At 45.4% G+C, this 27,676-nt stretch overlaps 1 protein-coding gene across 4 annotated transcripts in view; it reads right to left on the bottom strand.

Moving 5' to 3' along the window:
• ZDHHC1 (zinc finger DHHC-type containing 1) overlaps positions 1–27,676 on the bottom strand; it is a 698,520-nt gene that overhangs the window by 212,368 nt on the left and 458,476 nt on the right. For all 4 annotated transcript variants that reach the window (XM_069217653.1, XM_069217652.1, XM_069217654.1 and 1 more), the window contains one exon: positions 633–744. In XM_069217653.1, the coding sequence (XP_069073754.1) occupies positions 633–744 (112 nt within the window). The remainder of the gene's footprint in view (positions 1–632; positions 745–27,676) is intronic.

The following is a 27,676-nucleotide window of genomic DNA, read 5'->3' as shown; positions in this document are numbered from 1 at the left end:
TCCAGTTACCTTTTGTTTGTTTGACAATGTGGCACCTACCAGAAACCCACAGATTTCTGTGGTGCAGGGACTTGAAACCAAACCATGTCGTGGCAACTTCGATTTTCAATCCAATACGTGAGAAATCACGATGCAAGGTGACATCCTAAATGAACAATCTACTTTAGGACAGTTTCATTAATCCATCTTATAAGCGGTTATTTGATCTAAACCTTTTAGCCCCTCTTTGATTGTGAAGGTGTGATGCTGCTAATAAGTTTCAAGTTTCATGTTAGTGGTGTCCTAAAGAGGGCACAAGTAAGATCTCAGATAAACATTACACATACAAATATCTTATGAGGTTTCCCACATGCACTGTAATAACACAGCTGTTTGATGGAATGTCCTTTATGAATTTCAATAACAGATGTTGCTTATTTGCACTTGAATAACTTTTCTGGTGACTGTTGTTCAAATAGCAGCCATGTTGCATTATAGTTATGCGCTTCAAAGCCTGATTAGCAATATAACAATAGTAACATGATGCTATGGATTCATTAGGACTTATAAAACAAGCTAATGATAACTTGAAAGCCTGTGTTCAAACAGATGCTCTTGCACTTCACACACTATTAACATGCCCCTATACTCACCTGCAGGCTCTTCTGTGGTTCTTCCTGCGGAGGGCTGAATGACAAGCTGGGTTCATAGTCACCTTTCTGTTTATCATCTTTAATGGCTTTACTTCCGTGAGAATTTGGAAGTCTGAAATCAAAATGCAATGAAAGGGATGTTCAGTGTTCTTATAAGCTACTTCCTTGTGATTAATAATGATTTTTATGGATCAACTTTGTTTATTAGGGTTAGCTGCCCAGAAAGACTGTAAACATTCACAGCTTTTGCCTACAACCAACAGGCCTGCAGCGTAATATAACAAGTATTTGCAATGCAATGGGCCTCGCATTTGCTAAAGTTCCAGCTATTAGCATTGTAAATTCCTAACCTGACTTTTCTTGCCAAATAAATTGAAAAGATAAACCGTTTCACATACAGGGAGTGCAGAATTATTAGGCAAATGAGTATTTTGACCACATCATCCTCGTTATGCATGTTGTCTTACTCCAAGCTGTATAGGCTCGAAAGCCTACTACCAATTAAGCATATTAGGTGATGTGCATCTCTGTAATGAGAAGGGGTGTGGTCTAATGACATCAACACCCTATATCAGGTGTGCATAATTATTAGGCAACTTCCTTTCCTTTGGCAAAATGGGTCAAAAGAAGGACTTGACAGGCTCAGAAAAGTCAAAAATAGTGAGATATCATGCAGAGGGATGCAGCACTCTTAAAATTGCAAAGCTTCTGAAGCGTGATCATCGAACAATCAAGCGTTTCATTCAAAATAGTCAACAGGGTCGCAAGAAGCGTGTGGAAAAACCAAGGCGCAAAATAACTGCCCATGAACTGAGAAAAGTAAAGCGTGCAGCTGCCACGATGCCACTTGCCACCAGTTTGGCCATATTTCAGAGCTGCAACATCACTGGAGTGCCCAAAAGCACAAGGTGTGCAATATTCAGAGACATGGCCAAGGTAAGAAAGGCTGAAAGACGACCTCCACTGAACAAGACACACAAGCTGAAACGTCAAGACTGGGCCAAGAAATATCTCAAGACTGATTTTTCTAAGGTTTTATGGACTGATGAAATGAGAGTGAGTCTTGATGGGCCAGATGGATGGGCCCGTGGCTGGATTGGTAAAGGGCAGAGAGCTCCAGTCCGACTCAGACGCCAGCAAGGTGGAGGTGGAGTACTGGTTTGGGCTGGTATCATCAAAGATGAGCTTGTGGGGCCTTTTCGGGTTGAGGATGGAGTCATGCTCAACTCCCAGTCCTACTGCCAGTTCCTGGAAGACACCTTCTTCAAGCAGTGGTACAGGAAGAAGTCTGCATCCTTCAAGAAAAACATGATTTTCATGCAGGACAATGCTCCATCACACGCGTCCAAGTACTCCACAGCGTGGCTGGCAAGAAAGGGTATAAAAGAAGGAAATCTAATGACATGGCCTCCTTGTTCACCTGATCTGAACCCCATTGAGAACCTGTGGTCCATCATCAAATGTGAGATTCACAAGGAGGGAAAACAGTACACCTCTCTGAACAGTGTCTGGGAGGCTGTGGTTGCTGCTGCACGCAATGTTGATGGTGAACAGATCAAAACATTGACAGAATCCATGGATGGCAGGCTTTTGAGTGTCCTTGCAAAGAAAGGTGGCTATATTGGTCACTGATTTGTTTTTGTTTTGTTTTTGAATGTCAGAAATGTATATTTGTGAATGTTGAGATGTTATATTGGTTTCACTGGTAATAATAAATAATTGAAATGGGTATATATTTGTTTTTTGTTAAGTTGCCTAATAATTATGCACAGTAACAGTCACCTGCACACACAGATATCCCCCTAACATAGCTAAAACTAAAAACAAACTAAAAACTACTTCCAAAAATATTCAGCTTTGATATTAATGAGTTTTTTGGGTTCATTGAGAACATGGTTGTTGTTCAATAATAAAATTAATCCTCAAAAATACAACTTGCCTAATAATTCTGCACTCCCTGTAAGCGTACCAAAGGCCGCCATGCGCACAAAGCAGACACGCAAAAGGAAACAAAAGTTAGCTTGCAGTAAAACGTATTGACAAAAGGGCAATTATCCACGTTACCAGCTAAAGTGCAATTATCCATTTAACGGGGTCGATGTCATGCAAAGCATGCAACTACTGCCCAGCGAGATCGCACTACCTATGAAACAAAGAGAAAAAGTAGTGTCCAGAAACTATACAGAAAACATGGAGCCTAGCATGTTTTCAGTAGTTGGCCGTGAGCTAGAAGAGGGCTAAACACCAGAAAAGGCATGACTTATACATGCCTTTCACTAATCAAATAAAGCAAGTTTTAAAAGCCAAGCCCACGAACCAACCAAAGTGATAGGCGTGGTTACAAGCCCGTAGAGAGATAACAGGGACAGAGCGCTTTGCGTGCTTCACCCTAAAAAGCCAGCAGACAAAGTAACCGAATTTAAGCCCGAAGAACGTCCCCTTCCCCATGTCACTCCTGCGTATGGTATTATGCAACAAATAGCCTATTGCCCAGCAATCCATCCAAATCTGTTAGTAAAGGAGTCTTCAGGCCTGTGTCCTACTCCCCAGTGGCAGTAGGCGATTCAGTGGGTGAAGGCAGAGATAACGTAAGGCGTAGCAGCCTAAGATATTTCGGGCAGGTCAGCTCCTTTAATTCTGTAGAAAGAATAGTGATGAAAGGGGCTGAAAGTTCTTGGTAGGTACCCTGGTTAAACTCTGTTGCAATGGACAGTCTCTTCTTCCCCAAAATGTACCATAACTTATGCAGCCAAGAAGTACACTTGCGAGGTTTATTCAATCCCCATAAGTAAAGTATTTCCTGGTGAGCCACGCCCAAAGCAAGGGTCATATGTCGCCCTCTCATAGACTTGAAGGGGTATGTCTGAGGGTTCAAGCGCTCGAGTATGGTGTATGCAGAAAACCTTTGGGGCTCACCACCTGCGCCAACAGCTTCACTCCCATCAAGGCCAACAAACCCAGGAAAACCCCACAAAAGGCAAACTGGTACACAGATACCCTCAGAAACTCCATGAGACACTGAGGACAGCTGGAAATGAAGTGGCAATCCTCTCAAAAACCCTCAGACAGGAACACCTACAAGAATGCACTTAGATCCTACCACCACAAGCTGACAGAGGCGAAGAAGAGGGCCTTGTCTCAGAGAATCAAAGACAGCAACAGCCTTAAAGAGCTCTTCATAATCAAAGCATTCACCTACCTTGAAGCCACATACATCTCCATCACCTCATCACAGGAGCTCTGCAATCAGCTCTCAGAATTCTTCCACAATAAAATCTCAAAACATATACCAGAACGTCTCCAACAACACTCCTGCTTGCACCTCAGGTGCACCAAATCTCTCCAACCTGACCCCACTGACAACAGAAGAAACCATAAAGATCATGGCATCCACCCACTCATGTGCCCCCAAGGATTCATGCCCGCACCGCTGCTTCAACTTCGGTGGCATCATGCAAAGCCCTGTACTACAGTCCATCATCAACACATCCATCGCTACAGCCACATTCCAGAACGCTTGGAAACAGACGTCAACCCTCTCATCAAGAAACCTGGCGCAGACCAGGAAGCCCTCAGCAACTATCAACCTATCTCTCTGCTTCCCTTCCCTAGAAAAATCTTGGAAAAATGCATCAACAGCCAATCCAGAACTGCGACAACTCACAATAGGGATTTCACAGCAACCATAGCACCGAGACGGCCCTCATCATTGCAACATATGACATTCGTGCCATCATGGATGGAGGACACTCAGCCCTAATTCTGCTCTGCCTCTCCATCGCTTTTGACATGTTCTCTCACCACACACTCATCACAAGACTCCACAACGCAAAAATTCAAGAACCAGCCTCTCAAAGGGTGCGCTCTTTCCTGTCCAGAAAAACACGTCATCTGCGGGGTCCCATAAAGGTCGTACCTCAGCCACACCCTCTTCAATATTTACTTTGTGCCCCTTGCAAAAATCACCCGCTCCCATGGACTCAGCATCATCTTGTACGCTGATGAGATGCAACTCATCCTGTCCCTCTCAGAAGACCCCATCAACACCAAAACTTCAAGCACTGCATGACGGAAGTCACTACCTCGATGCCCACTAACTGCTGAAACTCAATGAGGAGAAAACGGAAGTCCTGATTTTCAGACCCAACTGCTCTCCCTGGGACACCATCTGGTGGCCCACTAAACTTGGACTCGCTTGAACTCCAGCCAACCAGGCTCGAAACCTGAGCATCATCCTGGACACCAAACTCTACATGAGACTCCAAATCAACCCAGTCACATCCGCCTGCTTCGACATCCTCTGCATTGTCCGTTAAATCTTCTGATGGCTCCCCCTGGACACCAGAAAGACCATCACCCAGGCTTTGATCATGAGGAGGTTAGACTACGGCAGCACAGTCTACTATGGAATATGCATCCACCTCACCCACAAGCTCCAAACACCACTGCAAGACTTGTTCTCAACCTACACCACCACACCCACATCAGGCCTCACACCTCAGGGAACTCCAGAAACGCTTCCACTTCAACATACTCACCCTCCTCTACAAAGTGGTACATCAGAATGGACCTGCCTACCTGAACTGTCGTCTGCACTTCCACCAGCTAAGCCACAACCTCCGATCGACATCGCTATCACCTGCACACATTGGCTGCATTCTCAGAGGCAGGGCAGGAGGCCACTCATTCACCTGTCTAGCTGCAAAGACTTCGAATGCCCTCCCACAGGACATCAGAACTGCTACAACAACAATAATGAAGCTCTGACCCACAGCATGCAATGGCAGCAGCAGAGTGAGATTGCAACTCCCTTCATCCCAGTGTCAGGAACTGGGAGCCCCTAAAATCAGGGGGTGGGGGGGAGGTGAGCGAGAGATTCGGGACAGTAACAGCTGCTCTGAGACAAGGACTGTCAGTGATTGACAGAATCAGAAGCATGGGCGTAGGAGGGGAGGCCTTTTGTTGTGCTGCAGTACACAAGGCATTCTTTCACAACTTGCCACCAACAGCCCACAGTTGCCTGCAGTCTGCACTTCTGAAAACAAAGGGAGAGAGGCCCTTTGGTGATAGCTGTCTAAAATCCGTTCCTGCAGCCCTTTACCCTGAAGACAGCAGCAAGATTTGAATAAGGTAAGGAGGTTTGAGGAATTAAATAAAGTATCTCCCTTTCTTTTTAAATACAGTGCTGTGTTGCCAAGCATCTCCCTTTTTAAATAGAGTATTGTTGATTCACCCTGAGATATGAGCAGGGCAGGCCTTAGCTCGCTGGTGGAACACTGTGCGACAATGTTTGTTAGGGCCCCGTTTCTGTCGCCATCTGTCTCCCAGTCACCAGGGTCTCGATGGCCCCAGTGCTAATTATTGTACCCTGAGGTGACATCCGTGCTTGAAAGTGGCTTTAAAAGCACCTGCTGGGTATTCCTTGTCCCCAACAGTTTTCAGCCAACAATAAAAATCTCAATCCGGTGATTAATGGTCTTCCTAGAGAAAGATTGAAGTTTTGTCTAGTGGAAGTTTTGAGTCATCATAAAATAGTACTAGCACACAGGGTTAATATGCCTGCTGCAAAGAACTTCTACATGCAGATCACAAAGTGCATATAATGTGTGTAGGTCTGTGGGTTACTGATTTTGTCAGAAAGATAATTTTGTCATTTGCAGTTTATAAATTAAAACCTAATATAGAACAGTAAGCAATTAACTGCCATCAAAGAGCTGCAAAAAAAATACATGGTATAGATGAACGAGTTACTTACCTTCGGTAACGACTTTTCTGGTGGATACATTAGCTACCTGTGGATTCCTCACCTAATGAATACTCCCATGGCGCCAGCATTCGACGGAAATCTTCTTACTAGTCTCTGCACGTCGACGAGGACGTCACTCTAGCCCACGCGACGCCGTCTGACGTCATACAGGCAATAAGAGGTCCTCGACGACGTGCGGACGTCAGTACCAATCATTTTTTACGTGCATGAGAACAACCAGGCAATGCAATGAAAGAGCAAGGCAACATCCCATTACATTGTAAAAATACACAACATTGCATGAATAACTGTAAATCTTTTATATATATATATAACTCTCTCTTTTTAAAATATATATACACATCAAGTATATACACAAAGATATATACATATATATAAATACAATATATACAACATCTATTGCACCCTCAAAGACCAAGAGGAGCGTACTCAAGGATTACTTGGTAAGACCAGAAAGGCAACGGGGAGGCGGTGGGACCGTGAGGAATCCACAGGTAGCTAATGTATCCACCAGAAAAGTCGTTACCGAAGGTAAGTAACTCGTTCTTCTGATGGATACAACTACCTGTGGATTCCTCACCTAATGAATAGAGTCCCAAAGCAGTACCACGCCCGGCGGTGGGTGCCTAAATGGTCAAACCAAGAAATCCTGCAGCACTGACCGTGCAAAATGGCCGTCCCTTCTAACCTCAGAATCCAAACAGTAATGTTTTGCAAAAGTGTGAAGGGACGACCAAGTTGCGGCCTTGCAGATGTCGACCACAGGAACACCTCTGGCCAAGGCCGAAGTGGCCGACTTAGCTCTGGTGGAATGAGCTCTAATGCCCTCAGGAGGATCCTTCTTTGCCAAAGAGTAACAGATTTTAATGCAAAGAACAACCCACCTGGATAGTGTTCTCTTGTGGACTGCCTTTCCTCTCCTCTTGCCCACGTATCCAATAAACAGCTGATCCTCCAGCCTGAAATCCTTTGTTCTATCAATAAAGAAGCTCAACGCCCTCTTTGGGTCCAGACGGTGCAGTCTTTCTTCCTCTTTGGAAGGATGAGGCGGAGGATAGAACGTGGACAAAGTAATTGCCTGAGCCAAATGGAAAGGTGAAACAACCTTCGGGAGGAAAGCAGCCTTGGTCCTCAACACCACCTTATCCCCATAAAAAGTTGTATAAGGGGGCTTTACTGATAAGGCCTGCAACTCACTCACTCTCCTTGCTGATGTTATAGCTATCAGGAAGACTGTTTTTAAAACCAAATACTTTAAGGGGCAAGAATGCATAGGTTCAAAAGGGGACCCCATAAGGAAAGTCAGGACCAAGGACAAATCCCATTGCGGCATAACGAATGGCTTTGGAGGATATTTATTTAGAAGACCTTTCAAGAATCTGATAACAATAGGGGATTTAAATAAAGATGGTTGGTCTGGAAGACATATGAAGGCTGACAAGGCCGATAAATAACCCTTAATGGTAGCCACTGCACAACCTTTCTGCGCTAGAGACAGAGCAAAAGACAAAACGTCCGATAGATGAGCATGCAAAGGATCAATCTGCCTCTCTCCACACCACGCAACAAATTTAGACCATCTATTAGCGTAGATAGATTTAGTGGAGTGTCGCCTGGCCGCTAAAATAACATCCACTACCTCAGGCGGGAGAGAGAAGGAACTCAGGTTGCTCCGTTCAATCTCCAGGCATGTAGGTGCAGACTCTGGAGGTTGGGGTGTAGAACCTGCCCCTGCGACTGCGAGAGGAGGTCTGCCCTGAAAGGGAGACGGAGCGGAGGGCACATTGAGAGTTGGAGAAGGTCGGAGTACCATACCCTCCTTGGCCAATCCGGAGCTATTAGGATGACTAGAGCCCGGTCCTGGCGAATCTTCCTCAATACTCGAGGAATCAAGGGTATGGGAGGAAACGCGTAAAGCAACTGGCCGCACCAGGTTATTTGAAACGCGTCCCCCAACGCTCCCTGCATCGGATACTGGAGGCTGCAGAATACCGGACAATGCGCGTTCTCTCCAGTGGCAAACAGATCTACCCGAGGAAACCCCCACCTCTGGAAGATTAAACGGACTTGATCTGGATGGAGACGCCACTCGTGGTCTGCCGAGAATTGGCGACTGAGACTGTCCGCACGCACGTTCAAGACTCCGGCCAGATGGTTTGCTATCAAGCAAATCTGATGGTCCTTTGCCCAGGACCATAGTCGAAGAGCTTCTCTGCAGAGAAGGTACGACCCCACTCCTCCCTGCTTGTTTATGTACCACATCGTGGTAGTATTGTCCGTTAGGACCTGTACCGACTGACCACGAAGGGAAGGGAGGAAGGCCTTGAGAGCCAGACGTACAGCCCGTAACTCTAACAGATTGATGTGAAACACCTGTTCCTCTGGAGACCAAAGACCTTTGATCTCCAGATCCCCCAGATGAGCTCCCCACCCTAGAGTGGAAGCATCCGTTATGACTGTGGCCACTGGTGGCGACTGCTGGAACGGCTTTCCTTGTGAAAGATTGTTGCTTGCAATCCACCACTTCAAATCCACAGCAGCATCTCTGGAGATCTTGACAGTACCCTCTAGATCCCCTTTGTGTTGAGACCACTGTCTTCGGAGGCACCACTGAAGAGCCCTCATGTGCCAGCGAGCATGCGTGACCAACAGAATGCAGGAGGCAAACAGACCGAGCAGACGAAGGACCTTGAGGACTGGAACTACCGCTCCATTTCGAAACATTGGAACCAAATCCTGAATATCTTGAATCCGCTGAGGCGGAGGAAAGGCCCGACCCAATGTTGTATCCAGTACTGCCCCTATGAACAGGAGGCGCTGAGAGGGCTCTAGGTGAGATTTGGGCTCGTTCACCGAAAAACCCAGGTCGAACAACAACTGGGTTGTTGACTGCAGATGATGCGACACAAGCTCCGGGGACTTGGCTTTGATCAACCAGTCGTCCAAGTAAGGGAATACTGCTATCCCCTTCCTTCTGAGTTCTGCCGCAACCACCGACATCACCTTCGTGAAGACTCGAGGTGCTGAAGTAAGACCAAACGGAAGGACCGCAAACTGATAGTGCTGCGATCCCACCACAAACCGGAGATACTTCCTGTGTGACTTGAGTATCGGGATATGAAAGTAAGCATCCTGCAAGTCGACAGACACCATCCAGTCTTCCTTGTTCAACGCCAAAAGCACCTGTGCTAGGGTCAGCATCTTGAACTTTTCCTGCTTGAGGAACCAATTCAAGATCCTCAGGTCCAGGATTGGTCTCAAACGACCATCCTTCTTGGGAATCAGGAAATACCTTGAGTAACATCCTCGACCCCTTTCCTGCTCTGGGACCAACTCCACCGCGCCCTTTGAAAGGAGGGCTTGTACCTCCTGTTCTAGCAACAGGAGGTGTTCTTCTGAACAATAAGAAGGGCGGGGCGGGATGAGGGGCGGGAACTCCCGAAAGGGAAGGGTGTAGCCTTTTCCCACAATACTGAGAACCCAAGTGTCCGTTGTAACAGTCTTCCATTTGGTGAGAAAATGCTGTAATCTTCCCCCTACAGGAGAGGAGTGAGTGGGAAATGGTGGAAGCCTAAGGCTGCTTCCCCTGCTGCACCCCGCCAGAGGATGAGGAAGAGGCAGAGTGCTGCTGAGCGGCTCCTCTGGTGCGGACCCTACCTCTCCCCCTAAAAGATCTATAGGGATGGGAAGAGGCAGGTTGCTGATATCTTCCCCGAAAGGAAGAGGAGAAAGAGCCACGCCCAAATCCACGAAACCTCCTGAAAAATCTGGAAGAGGCCGTGGAAGAAGGAGCTTGGAGCCCTAACGACTTAGCCGTGGCCCTGCTCTCCTTAAAACGTTCCAAGGCCGAATCAGCCTTGGCTCCAAATAGTTTGTCCCCATCAAACGGGAGATCTAACAATGTGGACTGTACATCTGCAGAAAAGCCCGAGTTACGGAGCCAGGCCTGTCTCCTTGCCACCACAGTTGTGCCCATTGCTCTGGCTACCGAGTCGGTCGTATCCAGTCCCGTCTGGATAATCTGGGTCGCAGCAGCCTGGGCATTTGAAACAACATCCAAAAGACCCTGGGGAAGCTCTGTAAATGATGAGGAAATGTCATCCATCAGAGCATGAATATACCTCCCCAGGATACAGGTTGCGTTGGTGGCTTTCAACGCCAGACTGCAGGACGAAAAAATCTTCTTGGACTGCGCCTCTAGTTTCTTTGAATCTCTGTCCCCAGGCACCGTCGGGAAAGAACCAGACGCTGACTTGGATGAACAGGAGGCCTGCACCACCAAGCTCTCCGGCGTAGGGTGCCTAGACAGAAAACCAGGGTCAGTCGGAGCCGCCCGATACCTCCTGGCCACGGCTCTGTGAACTGCTGGGGAAGATGCCGGCCTCTTCCACACCTCTAACACCGGATCCAGCAGAGCGTCATTAAATGGCAAAAGAGGCTCCGCCGCAGCTGAGGCCGGATGTAGCACCTCTGTTAGAAGGTTTTGTTTAGCCTCCACCACCGGCAAAGGCAGGTCCAAAAAACTAGCTGCCTTCCGTACCACTGCATGAAAGGAAGCAGCCTCCTCAGTGTATTCTCCCGGGGACGAAAGATCCCACTCAGGGGAAGTGTCCAGCCCACTGGTCGACTCCAGACCACGCAGCCCATCACCCGAGTCCTCTAGCTCTCCTTCCTCCAGGGCTCGTTGGTACTCCTGCTCCTCTAATACACGGAGAGCACGTCTCCTCGAATGAAGCCGTTGTTCAATACGCGGAGTCGACAATGCCTCCGCCAAAGTCGAAGATCGCCGTCGATCTTCAGAAGCCACCGACGCCGCGTCCGGCGCCACAGGTAACTTCGGCGCCGACGAAAGAGCAGCCGAAGCAGATGGACCCACCGGAGTCACAGGCCGAAATCCCGACGTCGACGTCGATGGGATGGAAATCCCCGGGGCCAATCCCTCTGAAGCCACCGGAGCGGCCACCGGCGCCGACACTGGCGCCGAGCCCACGTTCCCAAAAGGGAGAAAGGGCATAAAGGGTGCCGGCCGAAGAGGCGCAGGATCACCCAATGAAAAGGCCAAAGGCCCAGCCGGAGCACCCCCTGGAGCCATCTGTTGGAAGATGGCATACATCGCATTCAAGAATGCGGAACTATCGGCTCCAGGGGTGGGAAAAGCCGGATACAGGGGTGCCTGTCTCGGAGGCGACCCCGACGCCGGCCTCGACGTCTGCAACGCCGGAGAAAACACCTGAGGCTCCAATACCTCAATCACCAACGCCTGTCCAGGTGAAGTTGGAGACGCCGGAGAGGGCAACGGCGTCGAAGGATGCGGCGTAACCGTGGGACTGATCTCCCATGTCCTTCGGCGCCGATCCGAAGACCTGGAACGAGTCTCCTTCGAATGACGCCGAGATTCTCTACGGCGCCGGGAGTCTCGATGACGCCGATGTCTTGGAGAAGAAGACTTCTTGTGATGCTTCTCCTTCGATTTCGCCATAAACAGCTTCGCCTCACGTTCCTTGAGGGCCTTTGGATTCATGTGCTGGCATGAATCACAAGTCGAGACGTCGTGGTCGGAGCTCAAACACCAAAGGCAATCGGAATGAGGATCCGTCACCGACATCTTGCCTCCACACTCACGACAAGGCTTGAATCCAGACTTTCTCTGCGACATTATTACCACAGCGAAAGACTACGCAGCAAAAATACACTGTAACCACAAAAGTAACAGTTGCTCCCTCGAAGATAACCGTTTCGAATGCACGGAAAAAAGGGAACTGACGTCCGCACGTCGTCGAGGACCTCTTATTGCCTGTATGACGTCAGACGGCGTCGCGTGGGCTAGAGTGACGTCCTCGTCGACGTGCAGAGACTAGTAAGAAGATTTCCGTCGAATGCTGGCGCCATGGGAGTATTCATTAGGTGAGGAATCCACAGGTAGTTGTATCCATCAGAATAGAGCGTTATGATTGTTCCACAGTTTCTCATTAATATAATGTTGCAAAACGGATTCATTTGAGTGAAAATCAATTCTTATTATTAAAACGAACCCCCAACCATGGTGTTATGTTTTAAATCCTGAGTTTGCGCTTCTCAGGACAGGACACTCTTAAACTATGCCTGTTAACAGTATGGATGAACTGTGACTCCTACACATTGTAGTCCTCTGTCTTATGTAACATTTCCTATACACTGATTTACACACGTGATGACTGTCTCTGTGTAATGTCTGTGTGATGTAAAGTGCTCTGACACCCTACACTGGTATGAGGGATGTATGATGGAACAACACAATCGTACATCACGCATGCCTTAACACGTTCTCAACAACGACCACGTCTTTACAATGCATGCCTTTACCATGCATGCCTTTACAGCGAATTTCGTAGTAAAAGTATGTTTGGTAAAGGAACATGCGTGGTAAATTCTTCCCACCATGCCCTCTTAATACCATACTCCACTGCGTCCAAGCACTTAAAACTGCCCCTTCCACACCCTGCCCTGAGCCCTAACCCCCATCCCCGCCCTGAGCCCTAAAAGTAACACAGCCCTGTCCTAAAAACTACACCGACCCCTGCCCTAAACCCCAAAACCTACCTCGCACTTTCCTATAAACTACCCTGACCCCTCCGCCCCTGCCCTGAACCCTAACACCTACCCCATCCTGTCCACAAAATCACCTGACACCCCTGCCCTGAATTCTAAAACCTACTCTGCCTGCCCTAAAAACTACCTGATCCCCTGCCCCCACCCTGAACCCTAAAACCTACTCTGCCAGTGCTAAAAACTACCATGATCCCCGCCCTGAACCCTAAACCCTACTCCACCCTGTCCTAAAAAACACCTAATCTCCCTGTCCTGTACCCTAAAACCTACCCTGCACTGCCCTAAAAACTACCCTGACCCCCTGTCCCTGCCCTGAACCCTAATACCTAACCCACCCTGTTCTAAAAATTCCCCGACACCCTAACCCTAAATCTTAAAACCTACCCTGTCCTAAAAAATGACCCTGCCCTCCTCCCCTACCCTGAACCCTAAAACATACCATGCCCTGTCCTAAAAACTACCAGACCTCCTGCCATGAACCCCAAAACCTACCCCACCCTGTCCTAAAAACTTCCTGACCTCCTCGTCCTGTACCCAAAATCCTACCCTGCACTGCCCTAAAAACTACCCTGACCTCCAACCCCAAACCCAAACCCAGCCCTACCTAGCTCTCTCTTGTCTGCCCTCTGCTCCTTCCTGTTCCACCCGGACAGCTAGACCGCTCTCTTTGCTGTAACCATGCATTTACAGTCAATGACACTGTGCCTGCCACACTGCCTTAGACCATACAGAAGTCACAGCCCTCTCAGGAAGAACAGGGCTTGCTAAACAACATAGGGGCACACAGACTCTGGCACAACAAACGGCTTTACCAGTGGCACAGGGTGCCTCTTGACGCATTATTTTTTGAGTGATGCAGAGTTAGTCTGGCTGGCCAGGCCTGTTGCTAAACTCTCAACTCTCACCTCTCTCTCTCTCTATGGCCAGGAACTACCGAGGCCTCCTACCCATCCCTGAGTTTTCTCTCCCACATGCCTTTTTAGTCAATAAAACACACTTCATGGTATAGGGGTCGTAAACCTCCAGCTGTATTTTATTTGTGAAGCAGCAAATTAAAATCAATCATCACCTAAAACATTTATATGCAGTAACCCCATCATATTTACAACTTAATTTACATGTGTAGATGTCTAGGCATAACAGAGGTGCTAACACATCGGATTTCCTAATATTATCTAAATTCAGTTGCTGGGTATCCACTTCAGTGACTGCAGATGGGATAATGACTGGCCCAGATGGTGAGTTCCAGGTCTGGATCCACCCCTCTGGCTATGTGGCCCTGGGGTAGGTCCCTCCATAGGGGAGAGCTTCCCCCGCAACCCTTTTGGTGCAAACTTTGTGCAGGGGGCCCGTCTGCCCACCAGGATACCTACACTGGGTGCCTCCTCCACCCCTCAGGCTTGCACCCCCCCCCCCAAGGGCAAATGCTAGCTTTGTGCCCACTGCGCATGCGCTAGTAGTTGGCCCTAGGGAACAGATGCCAGCGATCGTTTGCAACTCCTGTGACCCTGAATGTTGCCTTCGATTTCCTGCCAGCACACCTTGAAGGGTTCTGTGACCTTGGTGTCCTGCTCAGGTAAGAAAGGTAAGCTGAATTGCCTCACCAATCATGATCTCACCCCATCTTAAAATACATAAAAATATAAAAATACATAAAAATACGACACAAAGCATACTTTCACAACCTCATCCACAATAATGACTGGCCCGATGGTGAGTTCCATGCCTGCATCCACCCCTCTGGCTATGTGGCCCTGGGGAAGGTCCCTCCATAACGAAGAGCTCCCCCCCACAACCCTCTTGGGTGCAAACTTTGTGCAGAGGTCCTGCCTGCCTGCCAGGATATTTACCTTGGGTGCCCCCTCCCTCCCTCAAACTCCCATCCCCCCCAAGAGCAAATGGTAGCTTTGTGCCCACTGCGCTAGTGGTTGGCCTTCTTTTCTGAAGTGTGCCACAACTTAATATCTGAGCAGGACCGTCTTTGTGCCTTCCTTGAGTAACCAGCGCCTCTTCCAATTCCAAGTCCACAGACTGAGCTCCAGCTCACCTGAACTATTACCTGGTGGTAAGTCTCAAGAGTCCCTTAGCAGAAGGAAACACAGCGCTGCCAGCCACCAGAACTCAGCCAGACCAACAACCTACAGTCAGTGAGTGGATCAAGATAACCGCAAAAAGGGCCAATGTTACTACTACCGCTTCCAATGAGTAAGTCCACTATCAAGTTATCTAGCGTAAAAAATGAATAATTTTTGCCCAATCTGTTTGAATACTTTTTTAGTCAAATTAAGATAACATGCTTCCTTTTTCAGCACCTCATCATTTTTTGCATTTTCTCTTTCTATGCTGTGTACGGAACAATTCTGTAGCACTATACTTGTATTACTGACTAAAATCAAAACTCCTTACAATGTCATATTTGTTCCCCAATACATTCTTTTTTGCCACAAGTACAAAAATACTTTATTATTGGAGACCTAATTGATCGCATTATCTGTCATCTTCAGCTAAAGGAACTTTTTCAGGTAAGTTCCTCTGCCACTGTTAACTATATGCTGGAGTGTTATATGTATTGCTGAAACATTCAAGTCAGATAAATTGCTGAGTAGAATTGCTGTGGAAACCTAACGGTGTTTTAAAGCAGCTGGATAGACCTTCTAGGAAGTCTTTGCACATTCTAGGATCACTTCCCCTCACTGTCGCGCAACACTGAGAGAGGATCCTTATGCTGTAGGCAGGTTTTGTTCCAAACACTTCCTGTGTTAATTACATGAGCGGATACACACTAAAGGGAACTTTTGAACTGCAGTTAATTAATCTGTATGTTCTCAAATTGCAACTGCTAAAAACTTTTCTTTTCTTTTTTTTCCTAGAATAGAAATCCGGAAATTCTTTGTGAAGAAACGGCCAGGTGAAGTGACCCTATATTCAGACAACTCAGAAACTAATACAATTCATTGCAATGATATGCCGGATCTGCAGTCTGCAATTCAAAATTGAGTTAGGGTGGCCCATTTAGAAATATCAAGTGATTGCGCCCCAATCCCAGGAACATGTTGTGAAGTTGTCACTTCCTCAGATGAATTAAGCAACAATTCTTCCGGTATAGCAACCAGTCTTCAGGATAATGAGGAAATACTTGGATGCACAGTGGCACCAATCCAACCACCTGAGAGCACCATGCTTGTTCAAATCATTGAAACAGTCACGGGCTAGGAAAAAACATATTCTGCATTTTCAAGGAAGGTGGTTCCAGGATGTCACCTGGCTAAATTAAGAGCAACAGATTGGCAAGAGTACTGTGCTTTCACTCTGCAAAAGCTATGCCACTGAAATGAGCAGAGCTTTCCAAGAACACAGAGGAAGCACTCTGCAGCAATGGTTATACCAACTGGAAGAAGGCCATAGAAAGGTTCAAAAAGCACCAGAGCAGTTATGTTCATTCTTATGAACTGAGCCGATTAGCACACTATAGAGGATACCAACTAATTAATCAACAGTTATCACAGCAAATCCAACAACAAAAAGAAGCCTGGCTTTGTTTTGACAAAATTATTCCTACTATTGCTTTTCTGTCAAAGCAAGACCTTGCACTTCGAGGTCATGATGACAGCAATGGGAATTTCCATCAGTTTCTTAGTGCATGACCAGAGGATGTACCTCCTTTGAAACAGTGGATTACAGCAGATCGAGCAAAATACCTCAGCCCAGACATCCAAAATTAAGTCCTCCAGTTATTATCCCATGCGGTTTTGCATCAGATTTGTAAGAATATTGGTGACAATCTACACACAGTAACTGTTGATGGCATACAGGATATATCTGGTCAGGAACAAGAACGCTTTTTTATTTGTTACACTGACCAAGATCTGTACCCTCATAAGCATTTTACTGGACTGTATCAGGCTCATAACACCACTGGTACTGCAACTGCTACAATCATTAAAGATGTTTTATGCCGCCATGATCTTTCTCTGTCAAAGTTGAGAACACAAACATATGATGGTGCAGCAAATATGGCAGGGAAATATCATGGTGCACAAGCATTATTATGGCAAGAACAACCTCTTTCTCTTTATGTTCATTGTGGAGCACATTGTACACATCTGGTTATACAGGCTGCAGCACATAAATGTTCCATAATGGAAGATGCACTGCTTTATGTCCAACAACTTCGAAATCTGTTTGGGCAATCTTTGACATGTCGTACAATATTTTCAGACCTCATCAAGCACAGCATTGAAGGCCCTACAAATGTGTTAAAAATAAATCCACTGTGCCCAACATGCAGAACGGTCAGTGTAAAAGCTATACAAAAGGTAATCGATAATTATGAACCTATTCTGGAAACCCTAGAACAATTATCAACATCCAAGTCCAGTGGTGATATGTCTGCTTGTGCTCATGGTTTGCTTGCACACTCTCAGAGAAGAACAACTGTCCTAGGTCTTCAGATTGCTCTCCAAGTACTGCAGCTTCTGGAATGTTTGAATATTGCCAAGCAAGGCTGCCAGCAAAGTATATCTGGGCTACTCGCTGCTGTGAATATAGCAAAAAGTGCTATACTGAAGCTTCGTAGTGAGGAATCTTTAAACAGTCTGCTCAATTCCACTAACCACATGACTGCTAAGTACCATCTTAATGCCACTTGAAGTTCCACAACTGCAGCAAATCCCTAAAAGAATATATGATGGAGCAGCAGAAAGTTTTCATCCTGCAACTGTGGGGCACTACTACTGCCCTCAGTACTTTGACCTTTTGGTTACAGTTTCTGTTCATCTCACTTAGCGTTTTGACCAGGAAGGCATCCAAACATATGCACAGGTGCTTTTGACAGGCAGTGGCATGGACTCTATTGCTCAGTACAAAGAAATCAACCCTTTGCTGCTCAAAGCTCAATTAACTATATTATCTAGTATGTTCAATGGCTCTTCAGTCCCAGAACGGGCAGACATACTCCAAAACATGCTTCCAAGAGAGAGAGAGCTTTCTTTTTACAGGTTGAGAAGCTACTGCAGATTCTTTGATTTTTTCCAGTATCTTCTTGTGAGGCTGAGAGAAGCGTCAGTGGTCTCCGCTGACTGAAAACTTGGCTAAGATCAACTATGTCCCAGAAAAGACTGAATCATGTTGCCATATGCAATATACATAAAGAGGTGATGGACTTGATTGACCTATAGACAATAGCGAAATAATTTGTCCTCCGCAGTGAACAGCGCAATAACTTTTTTGGCTTTTCAAATTCAAGTTCATTATTGTATTATAGATACCTGCAGCAAGAAAAAGTCATTTCTAATTAGGCCAATGACATGTTAAGGTTGTTAAGGTTTAGGAATCTCAAGAAGAGCATTTAGTTCATTCGTCCTATTTTTGTCCCACCTTTGTTTGCTTGGTGCATGAAGATACAAAATTCATAAACATTTTTTTTTCCTTTTTTTTTTTGCATATGGTCCAATTATTTTGTGAATGTAAATAACAATAAAGCATACTTGCAAACTGTGACTACATGCGTGCCTTTCTGAATATTTCACTTCCAAACTATGCAATTGTATTCGTTTACCCGGACGTATGGTTCTCACACAATGGGTGATTTGTATAGGGTCACTGGAAAGTCCTCAAGGGTGTCTCTGTCCCTCCCAGAAATGTTGTGTCTCCTACGCCCCTGATCAGACAAGTTATTCAGCAGGCATTTTAAAACATAAACAAGTGGAATTTATTTTAAATAAATGCTTACGTTACGGGCTGTAGTGGTGCCACTGCAAACTGCATTAACTATTAAGTGAAATAAAAAGTAAATTCACATGTTTTCAATAAATATTTGCTTTGATCCTATACAAGCATAGGTTAACAGCATATGAAATGTGTGATAGAATATTGAGCATGGTTAATTTGTAGGATTTCATGCGTAAAACAAGACTTCGGTATAAAACGCAAATGGCAAACACAACTCTAAGAGACGAAGGCTGCATACAAGAGGTATTGTCGTAGTTTAGACTCTTGCTCTGGGCAAGACCGCTAGTTTAACCCCTTCACTGCCAGGCCTTTTCCCCCTCCTGTGCCAGGCCTTTTTTGGCTATTTGGGGCAGTTTGCGCTTAGGCCCTCATAACTTTTTGTCCAAATAAGCTAGCCAAGCCAAATTTGCGTCTTTTTTTTCCAACATCCTAGGGATTCTAGAGGTACCCAGACTTTGTGGGTTCCCCTGAAGGAGGCCAAGAAATTAGCCAAAATACAGTGAAAATTTCGTTTTTTTTTTTTTTTTAATGGGAAAAAGTGGCTGCAGAAGAAGGCTTGTGGTTTTTTTCCCTGAAAATGGCATCAACAAAGGGTTTCCGGTGCTAAAATCACCAGCTTCCCAGCTTTCAGGAACAGGCAGACTTGAATCAGAAAACCCAATTTTTCAACACACATTTGGCATTTTACTGGGACATACCCCATTTTTACAATTTTTTGTGCTTTCAGCCTCCTTCCAGTCAGTGACAGAAATGGGCGTGAAACCAATGCTGGTTCCCAGAAACCTAAACATTTCTGAAAAGTAGACAAAATTCTGAATTCAGCAAGGGGTCATTTGTGTAGATCCTACAAGGGTTTCCTACAGAAAATAACAACTGAAAAAGAAAAATATTGAAATTGAGGTGAAAAAAACAGCACTTTTTTTCTACCTTTTACTCTGTAAGTTTTTCCTGCAATGTCAGATTTTCGAAAGCAATATACCGTTACATCTGCTGGACTCCTCTGGTTGCGGGGATATATAGGGCTTGTAGGTTCATCAAGAACCATAGGTACCCAGAGCCAATAAATGCGCTGCACCCTGCAGTGCGTTTTCATTCTATACCGGGTATACAGCAATTAATTTGCTGAAATATAAAGAGTGAAAAATAGCTATCAAGAAAACCTTTGTATTTCTAAAATGGGCACAAGATAAGGTGTTGAGGAGCAGTGATTATTTGCACATCTCTGAATTCCGGGGTGACCATACTAGCATGTGAATTACAGGGCATTTCTCAAATAGATGTCTTTTGTACACACTCTCTTATATTTGGAAGGAAAATAATGTAGAGAAAAACAAGAGGCAATAACACTTGTTTTGCTAATCTATGTTCCCCCAAGTCTCCCAATAAAAATGATACCTCACTTGTGTGGGTAGGCCTAGCGCCCGCGACAGGATACGCCCCAAACGCAACGTGGACACATCACATTTTTTTAAAAGAAAACAGAGGTGTTTTTTGCAAAGTACCTAACCTGTAGATTTTGGCCTCTAGCTCAGCCAGCACCTAGGGAAACCTATCAAAACTGTGCATTTTTGAACACTAGAGACCTAGGGGAATCCACGATGGGGTGACTTGTGAGTCTCTGACCAGGTTCTGTTACCCAGAATCCTTTGCAAACCTCAAAATTTGGCTAAAAAAACACATTTTCCTCACATTTTGGTGACAGAAAGTTCTGGAATCAGAGAGGAGCCACAAATTTCCTTCCACCCAACATTCCCCCAAGTCTCCCGATAAAAATGATACCTCACTTGTGTGGGTAGGCCTAGCGCCCACGAAAGGAAATGGCCCAAAACACAACGTGGACACATCACATTTTTTCACAGAAAACAGTGCCTACCTGTGGATTTTGGACTCTAGCTCAGCCGGCACCTGGGGAAACCTAGCAAACCAGCGCATTTTTGAAAACTAGAAACCCAGGGAAATCCAAGATGGGGTGACTTGTGGGGCTCTGACCAGGTTCTGTTACCCAGAATCCTTTGCAAACATCAAAATTTGTGAATTGTGTGTAGGCCTAGCGCACACGAAAGGAAATCGCCCAAAACACAACGTGGACACAACACATTTTTTCACAGAAAACATAGGTGTTTTTTGCAAAGGGCCTACCTGTGGATTTTGGCCTCTAGCTCAGTCAGCCCCAGGGGGGGAAGAAATGGTCTAAATACAATTTGCCCCCCAGGGGAGCGACCCTTGCCTAATGGGTCGCTCCCCATCTCTAAAAAAACAAACAAACAAACAAAAAAAGAAACACAACATTTTTTTTGCCCTGGCGCCTAGAGGTTTCTGCCCTCCCTGGGGGCAGATCGGCCTAATAACAATAGGCCGATCTGCCCCCAGGGGAGACAGAAATGGCCTAAAATAAATTTGCCCCCCCCACACCCCGCAACGGGAGCGACCCTTGCCTACGAGGTCGCTCCCCCTGCGTGACATTGGCGCCCAAAAAAAAATCCCCGGTGCCTAGTGGTTTCTGCCCCCCTTGGGGGCAGATTGGCGTAGCAAAAAATGGTTGATGAAATGGCCTAAATACAATTTTCCCCTCCAGGGGAGCGTCCCTTGTCCAAACGGTCGCTCTCCACCTAAAAAAAATAAATTAATTTAAAAAAAATAGAAAAACAAAATGATCCCTGGTGCCCTAGAGGTTTCTGCAAGCAATCCGGTTTTTGAAACGCTTGGAGAGACTTCAAAGGGAAGGAAATACATTTCCTTCCCTTTGAAGCCTCTCCTTGCCTCCCCCACGTGATCGAAAGAGAAATGCTTTGCATTTATCTTTCGATCGCTTTGGAAGCTGAGCTTCCAGCGCGATGGGGGAGGCCCTGTGACAAATCAGAGACGTCACAGGTGGAGGTGGGGGCGGAGGGGGGGTCGTTGTAGAAGCACAGGGGCTGGGTGGGGAGCACACTGGAACTGTAGCCTTGGACGAGGTCACCTCCTCCAAGGCACAGAACTGGTTAAGGATGACAGTGCTTGTGTTTGTAGGTGACCATGCCTATCCTACAACAAGTTGCATCTGTAGTCCCAACCCTTCCGGCTCACTAGCAGTACCTCACCAACAACCCAAACAGTTAAAGGTGATTTGTGGCAGCCTTTACGCATGGACTCAGAAGTATGACATCTCAGGGAGTGTTGTGGTTAAACGGAGATTACCCCTTTCTCACAGATATATTATGTCTCAACCAAACACAGGCAATAACGAAGATGCAGAAATGTTTCAATAGTTTTTATTTAACACAATGCAGTAAATTGGATTGACTGCAATGATTAAGATAATGAACAGTACAAGAGATAGAATTGTAAAGACGAGGGTCATGATTATGAAGACCCCACCATCTTGTATTAGCATAGAAAGACAAAGTGTATCATATGTCAGTGTACCCTATCATAATAGGCCTAACCTTCTACCTAGAGAAGAGCTGGGTATGTTACACCTAATCTGCCAATGCCATGTCCCTGGAAGAAGCCCCCAACCCTGGTTACCTTGAATGAGGTCTCGAGCTCAGACTTCGGACGAACACGAAGTCCGGGTCAGTGTCAAGGCGATGTGCAGCATCGATAGCAGCAATGGTACCTGGTCGGAATTCCTCTGATTCTCTGTCTAAAGTTTGATGTATTTATACAGATCTACTTGGACCCACTGATGTAGGCTGTTCCAAAACAATAGATAACGCTGCATGCTTGGGACGGTAATTTCTAATGTGAGCACCTACAGTTTGTTTGTCTTTGTTGCATGAGTTGACGCCTTAGCACAGTGTCACTGATAACATAACTCTAAACAAAAAGGCCTAACTATAAACAAGACAGCCATCTTAGAAGATTTAATTAAATAAATGGTCTAAGACAGAGCAAGCTAAGTAGGTTAAAAGTCACTAGGTTACGGGGGCACTAGTCTGCAAGCCAAAGGCTAAGCTAACTCCCGTTATCCCATTAAAACAAACTAGGATTCACTACAGTATCAAGATAAAGTCTCATTTGTATGTCTACAAAGCACTGATCAGCAGAGCTTCACCAGCTATGAGGCTGCCCTTTGAAGAATGTCGAGCACATGTGAAAGAGGATGAGCATAACAATGTTTGTAGTCCATGCACCCAAGTATCTGGATGTCTACTTCAACGCCTCCCAGTTCCTTTTCTCACCAGCATTGCTACCCTGCGAGCAAGCATGTGCAGATGGTATATTGTGCCAATCCACCTCTCGGGTTTGTGAACGGTGAATTATTGATTAGTAATGTGAAACTGTATTTCTCAGGCTTGCTGTGAGAGGAGGCCTCTTTTTGCATTGTTAACGCCCCACTTTTAGCCTGATGCTGATGTGTCCTAGAAGTTGTAGTGCCCAGCGCCCCTGCTAACCAGGTTCCATAGGCCATAGCTCTTTCCCTAAATCTGTTGTGATGCTTGCAACAATTGGATACACTCTTAAATATCAACTGTAAGTCTTTAGTAAGTGGGTACACCAATACCCAGGGCATGGGATAGTAAGGGTAGACCGCTGAGGGCAGCAGCATTGATTGTGCCACCCTCTAGGGCCCTGCACCCAGATGCACGCAGCACTGCCATTGCAGGCTGAGTGTAGTGGGGCAAACCTAAAAAGACAAATTCGACATGGCACACTCCCTGTGTGCCCTGTCCACCCTATGCTGCATATGTTATGGGTAAGTCACCCCTCTAGCAGGGCTTTCAGCTCTAAGGCAGGGTGCACCATATTATATGTGAGGGTATAGTTGCATGAGCAATATGCCCACACTGTGTCCTTGCCAAACCTGGGACATAGTGAGTGAACAGAGTAGCCATTTTAAGTACTTGTACTGGACACTGGTCAAACATGAGTTCCCCAGCTACGTGATGGCCACTCTGCACCCTGGGTTGTTTAGTATCAAACAGCTCAGTCTACACCTTACATAACTCTCTCTGGGACTTCCTGGCAGGTGAGAAACGGGTAACTGCAGTCGCAAGTTTACGTTTAAGGGCGAATTTACTTTGTGAATACGGCCCATTGAATATATCTGTGTGGTAGTACGTTTAACTAATGTTTTGTACAGACTAAAGCAGGTGAACAAAATACCTACTTTCAATGATACCCTCTTCACAATTTCGCGTTGGTTGTTTTTTTACAGATGGACAGTGCATTCTTTCCTGTCAGTACAGGCCTCCAATTTGTCCTGTGAGTGACACTGAAAATTAAAGTTTTTATTATTTGCTCTACCTTAGGCGTGGGAATTGATTTCATTTCTCTTGAAGTGTTTTTCGGCAGTTTTGCAATGTATTTCCAGGCTCGATGTCAAAGCGCCCTATTTTAATATTCCATCTGAATCTGAGATTAGATTGCAATTGCTTGCTTTGGGGAAATATGCCAGCTTCCTTGTGCCCGAGCCAGCAAGATTTCTTAGACGGAATGATTTTGTTTCCTACATACTACATGCTTCCCCCATCGCATGCTTTTGAATGAAAAAATACAACCGGCGCGGAAAGCACACAGGACTGCCAAGCTGCAAGTTACCAAAGAGTCTTCTGAAACAAAAGCGTCCTAGCGGTCCTCAGAACTCGGTGTTACTTCGCGAAGGTAACCACGGGGCACTGACTGCCAGTGAGTCGGGTAAGTCAACAAAACAACGCAACCCTCAGTTCTTTGCTTCCAGAATGTGGCTGGAGTCCGGGTGTGTGTCTGGAGTGATAGAGCAGGAGGGGTGCGAACAGGCTTGTCATCCAGCCACCCCACTATGCCCCACACAGGAAGATGCAAAGGAAGGGTTTCTATCAAAGACTGAGAAGGAAAGACTCTCTCTCTCTCTCACAGCAGATTCTGCATCACCCTTCACTAATTGATAATTAAATACCATACATTACAACAGCATTTCTTGGAGCTGTAGTTCTATGTTCCCCACAGTGGAGACAGACCTGCATATCATGACTTTATAAGCTAGAACTTAGTAACACACAAAATAAATAATACACCTCTGGCATGATTACCTTTGAGAGCACTCCAAATCTTGAGCTTAAGAAGGAGAAACTAATTTCTTCCATTCTTTGTTGGTGGCATCTGGGAGTGATGAGAAGTGTTTTTCCTATGCAGATCTCGTGGATCTTGTGTCTGATACCAAATACAGTTGGGTGGACACGTACCTTGGTTCTTTGCCTTTCAACGCTCTGAACCAGCCAACCAAGCAATTTTGAAACGAAAGCAACCCTCAACTTTTAACTATTAGATAATCCGTGTCCTTCCTTTACATAGTCACATTTGTAAATAACTAACAGCATTCTTACTTACACCAGCATTTTGGGCCAACAGCAGTTTACTGACCAAGTAAGTAAGTTGAGTTATAGATGAAAGGTTAGGTTTTAATCAGTTACTTTTTCTGAAGAGTCATTGACAACTCTCCTTCTAAAAGGACTTACAGGAGCCGATGGTCCCTGCCTTGCACTTTTAATGGTCACAGGATATTGCCATGTAAGGGGGTTTGTCACTGTTTTATCTCTACCAATATAAAGATGGCTACCGCATCTCCCCAGCTGCTCATTGCTTACGGAGTTAATTATCAATAAGGAAAGATGCAAGGAGCTCCAGCACCAGCTCCTCACACTTCACAGCTGGGTCAAGCAGAAAGGATACTGTGAAAACAATCTGTTGAAATCCCTACAAGTACTGCGACTGATTTGTGACCAAGGTGATTGTGATTACTCAATACAGTGCTAACACCTGAGACTGAAACACCAAATTAAGAGATATGGTTTCTACCTGACCGGTTTGATACTGATACCTTGTGCAAAGTGTGAACAAGACAACGGAGTCCTAAGCTGGTCTACTATGTGTGCCAATTTATGTAGCAGTACTAGCTGCTATCAGTCGCTGAGCATAATCCCCCATGTGGAGCTGTGGAAAGCAAAGTGACGTTGGTAAATAACCACTGACTCTCCTCTATTCCATCTCCTAACATTCCTTTAGTTGTGACCCGTCAGAGCCCTTCTCCTGGCAACCTCACTCAAACCAGTCAGGCACTAAATCTTTAGGAAGAACTGAAAGTCAGGGGGAACCTAGTGGCTTCCATGAAATAGCTCTTAAGAGGTGTCTGAGGATTCTATGACCAATAGGTGATGAGCATTGTTTTTCTCATTGGTTGATATCACCCTAGTCCTTTCCGGAGGTAAATTACGTTTTAGAGCCAGCTGTACAAAGCACTGGCCGCTAAACACTGTTTGTAATATGCAACCAGCATTTCTGCGATAAGTATGGTACTTTGTAAACCGGTCTACGTACTAAATGGTCAGTTAAAAAAATGCCGAATTGCAGTGGGTCATGATTTGACTTACCTCAAACATTGAGGCAGGTCACAAATTCTGGCCAACTATGATTTCCAACTATCCCAGGGATGATGGCCTTCTGAGGTCAGCAGACCACTATGTCTGGGATTGTTTTTTAAATAAAGCAATCGTTTTTTTCAAATGCAGCCCGCTTTAATTAAAGGAAAAGGAGATTAGTTTTTATATATATATATATATATATATATATATATATATATATATATATATATATATATATATATATATATATATATATATAAGCTGAAGTCACATTTTTAAGGATAGGCAGTGGTCCATGGGACTACCAACTTCCCTTAAAAATGTTTTGTACCTTGTGGACCCTCTTCCTTTTTGCGCCTTGGGTTACAAGTATATTTGTGTAGTTGGCATAATATTAATTATTTGCAACCAGATTTCTGTTGCAAAACATTATTACATCCCATACTGAATAAGTATTTTGAAAGGACGCCCTAAACACGTTTATTCCAAATAATGATTCAGTATTTAGTTGCAAATCCAAACTGTGTCACAATTTGTGTTTGCCAGATACCAAATTGCTTGTTTGCAGTTGCAAATGGCCCGATTTTGCAAATTGGACCTTTTGCAAAAGTAAAATGCCTTTGTACAACTGGGCCTTAGCTACTTATGTTTTTAAGTGCAATATTTAAACTCTTAAATCCCACATGACATTTTACCAGTAAACAGCTTAAAGTTATTGCAGAATCGGTTTAACAAGATGTCTTCTTTTAAGTTTTTGGCTACAACAGGCCTGAAACAGACAGCTAATGCTATTGTTCCTAAAATATTATATATACGTGGAGGGCTTTAGTTTTGGGTCAACTCCTAAATCACAACTGTAAGGCATTGAAGACTATTCCAGTCTTCTGCTCTTTATTCAACACCTCTCCTCTTTATTTTTATGTTTGGCCAGCCAGGAGCATTTCAGTGTCCTGACTGGATAAATAGTATATATCAACTGATAAGTTCAAGTGACTTTTTCATTGCCTTTTAGCACTTCACTGGAATGCATTTTCTCGATCGTCCTAACAAACCTGTCCTGCCACCATCTTTCTGCGTCCTCTTAATTCCCCGTTCCTCTTTTCATCCCTGCACACTTTCTGTTTTTCCTGTGAAGATCATGCAGCTGGAAAGTGCTGCCTGGCCTATCACATGCATTTTAATGTACCTGTGCGCTTTTTTATTTAACTTTTGACTTACCATTTTAACATAAGCAAAAAGAACAAACAATGGACGGAATGCTGCACGGTGCAAACATTCACCCCAGTCACAAAGATCTGGATTTAATCCTTAGTTTTTTTGCCCACCATGCTACTCCAGTTTGGACCTAGCCATATGCAAATTAGTCTTGACCGGGTTCCCCATGGGAACAGTTCAGCCTGATCTGCCAAGCAAGGTACTCCCTGGACCGGAATCAAGCATCCTGAGACTGGTTTTGGGACATCACCCCTCATCAGCAAAGCTAGCTTGAATCCAGGGGCCTAGTGAGCATGGGCCCCACGTCTGGGCATACCCTTCCCACTTAGGGAGACAAAAGCAAAAAGAAAAGATGATGGATGGAATGCTGAACAATTTAAACATTCAAGCATTTTAACATGGCTGCCTGCCATACTGGAATG

This window comes from Pleurodeles waltl, chromosome 12, assembly GCF_031143425.1.
Source record: "Pleurodeles waltl isolate 20211129_DDA chromosome 12, aPleWal1.hap1.20221129, whole genome shotgun sequence".
Classification (NCBI taxonomy): domain Eukaryota; kingdom Metazoa; phylum Chordata; class Amphibia; order Caudata; family Salamandridae; genus Pleurodeles; species Pleurodeles waltl.
Note: the sequence above shows the minus strand (reverse complement) of the source record. Positions and strands in the feature narration are given on the sequence as shown.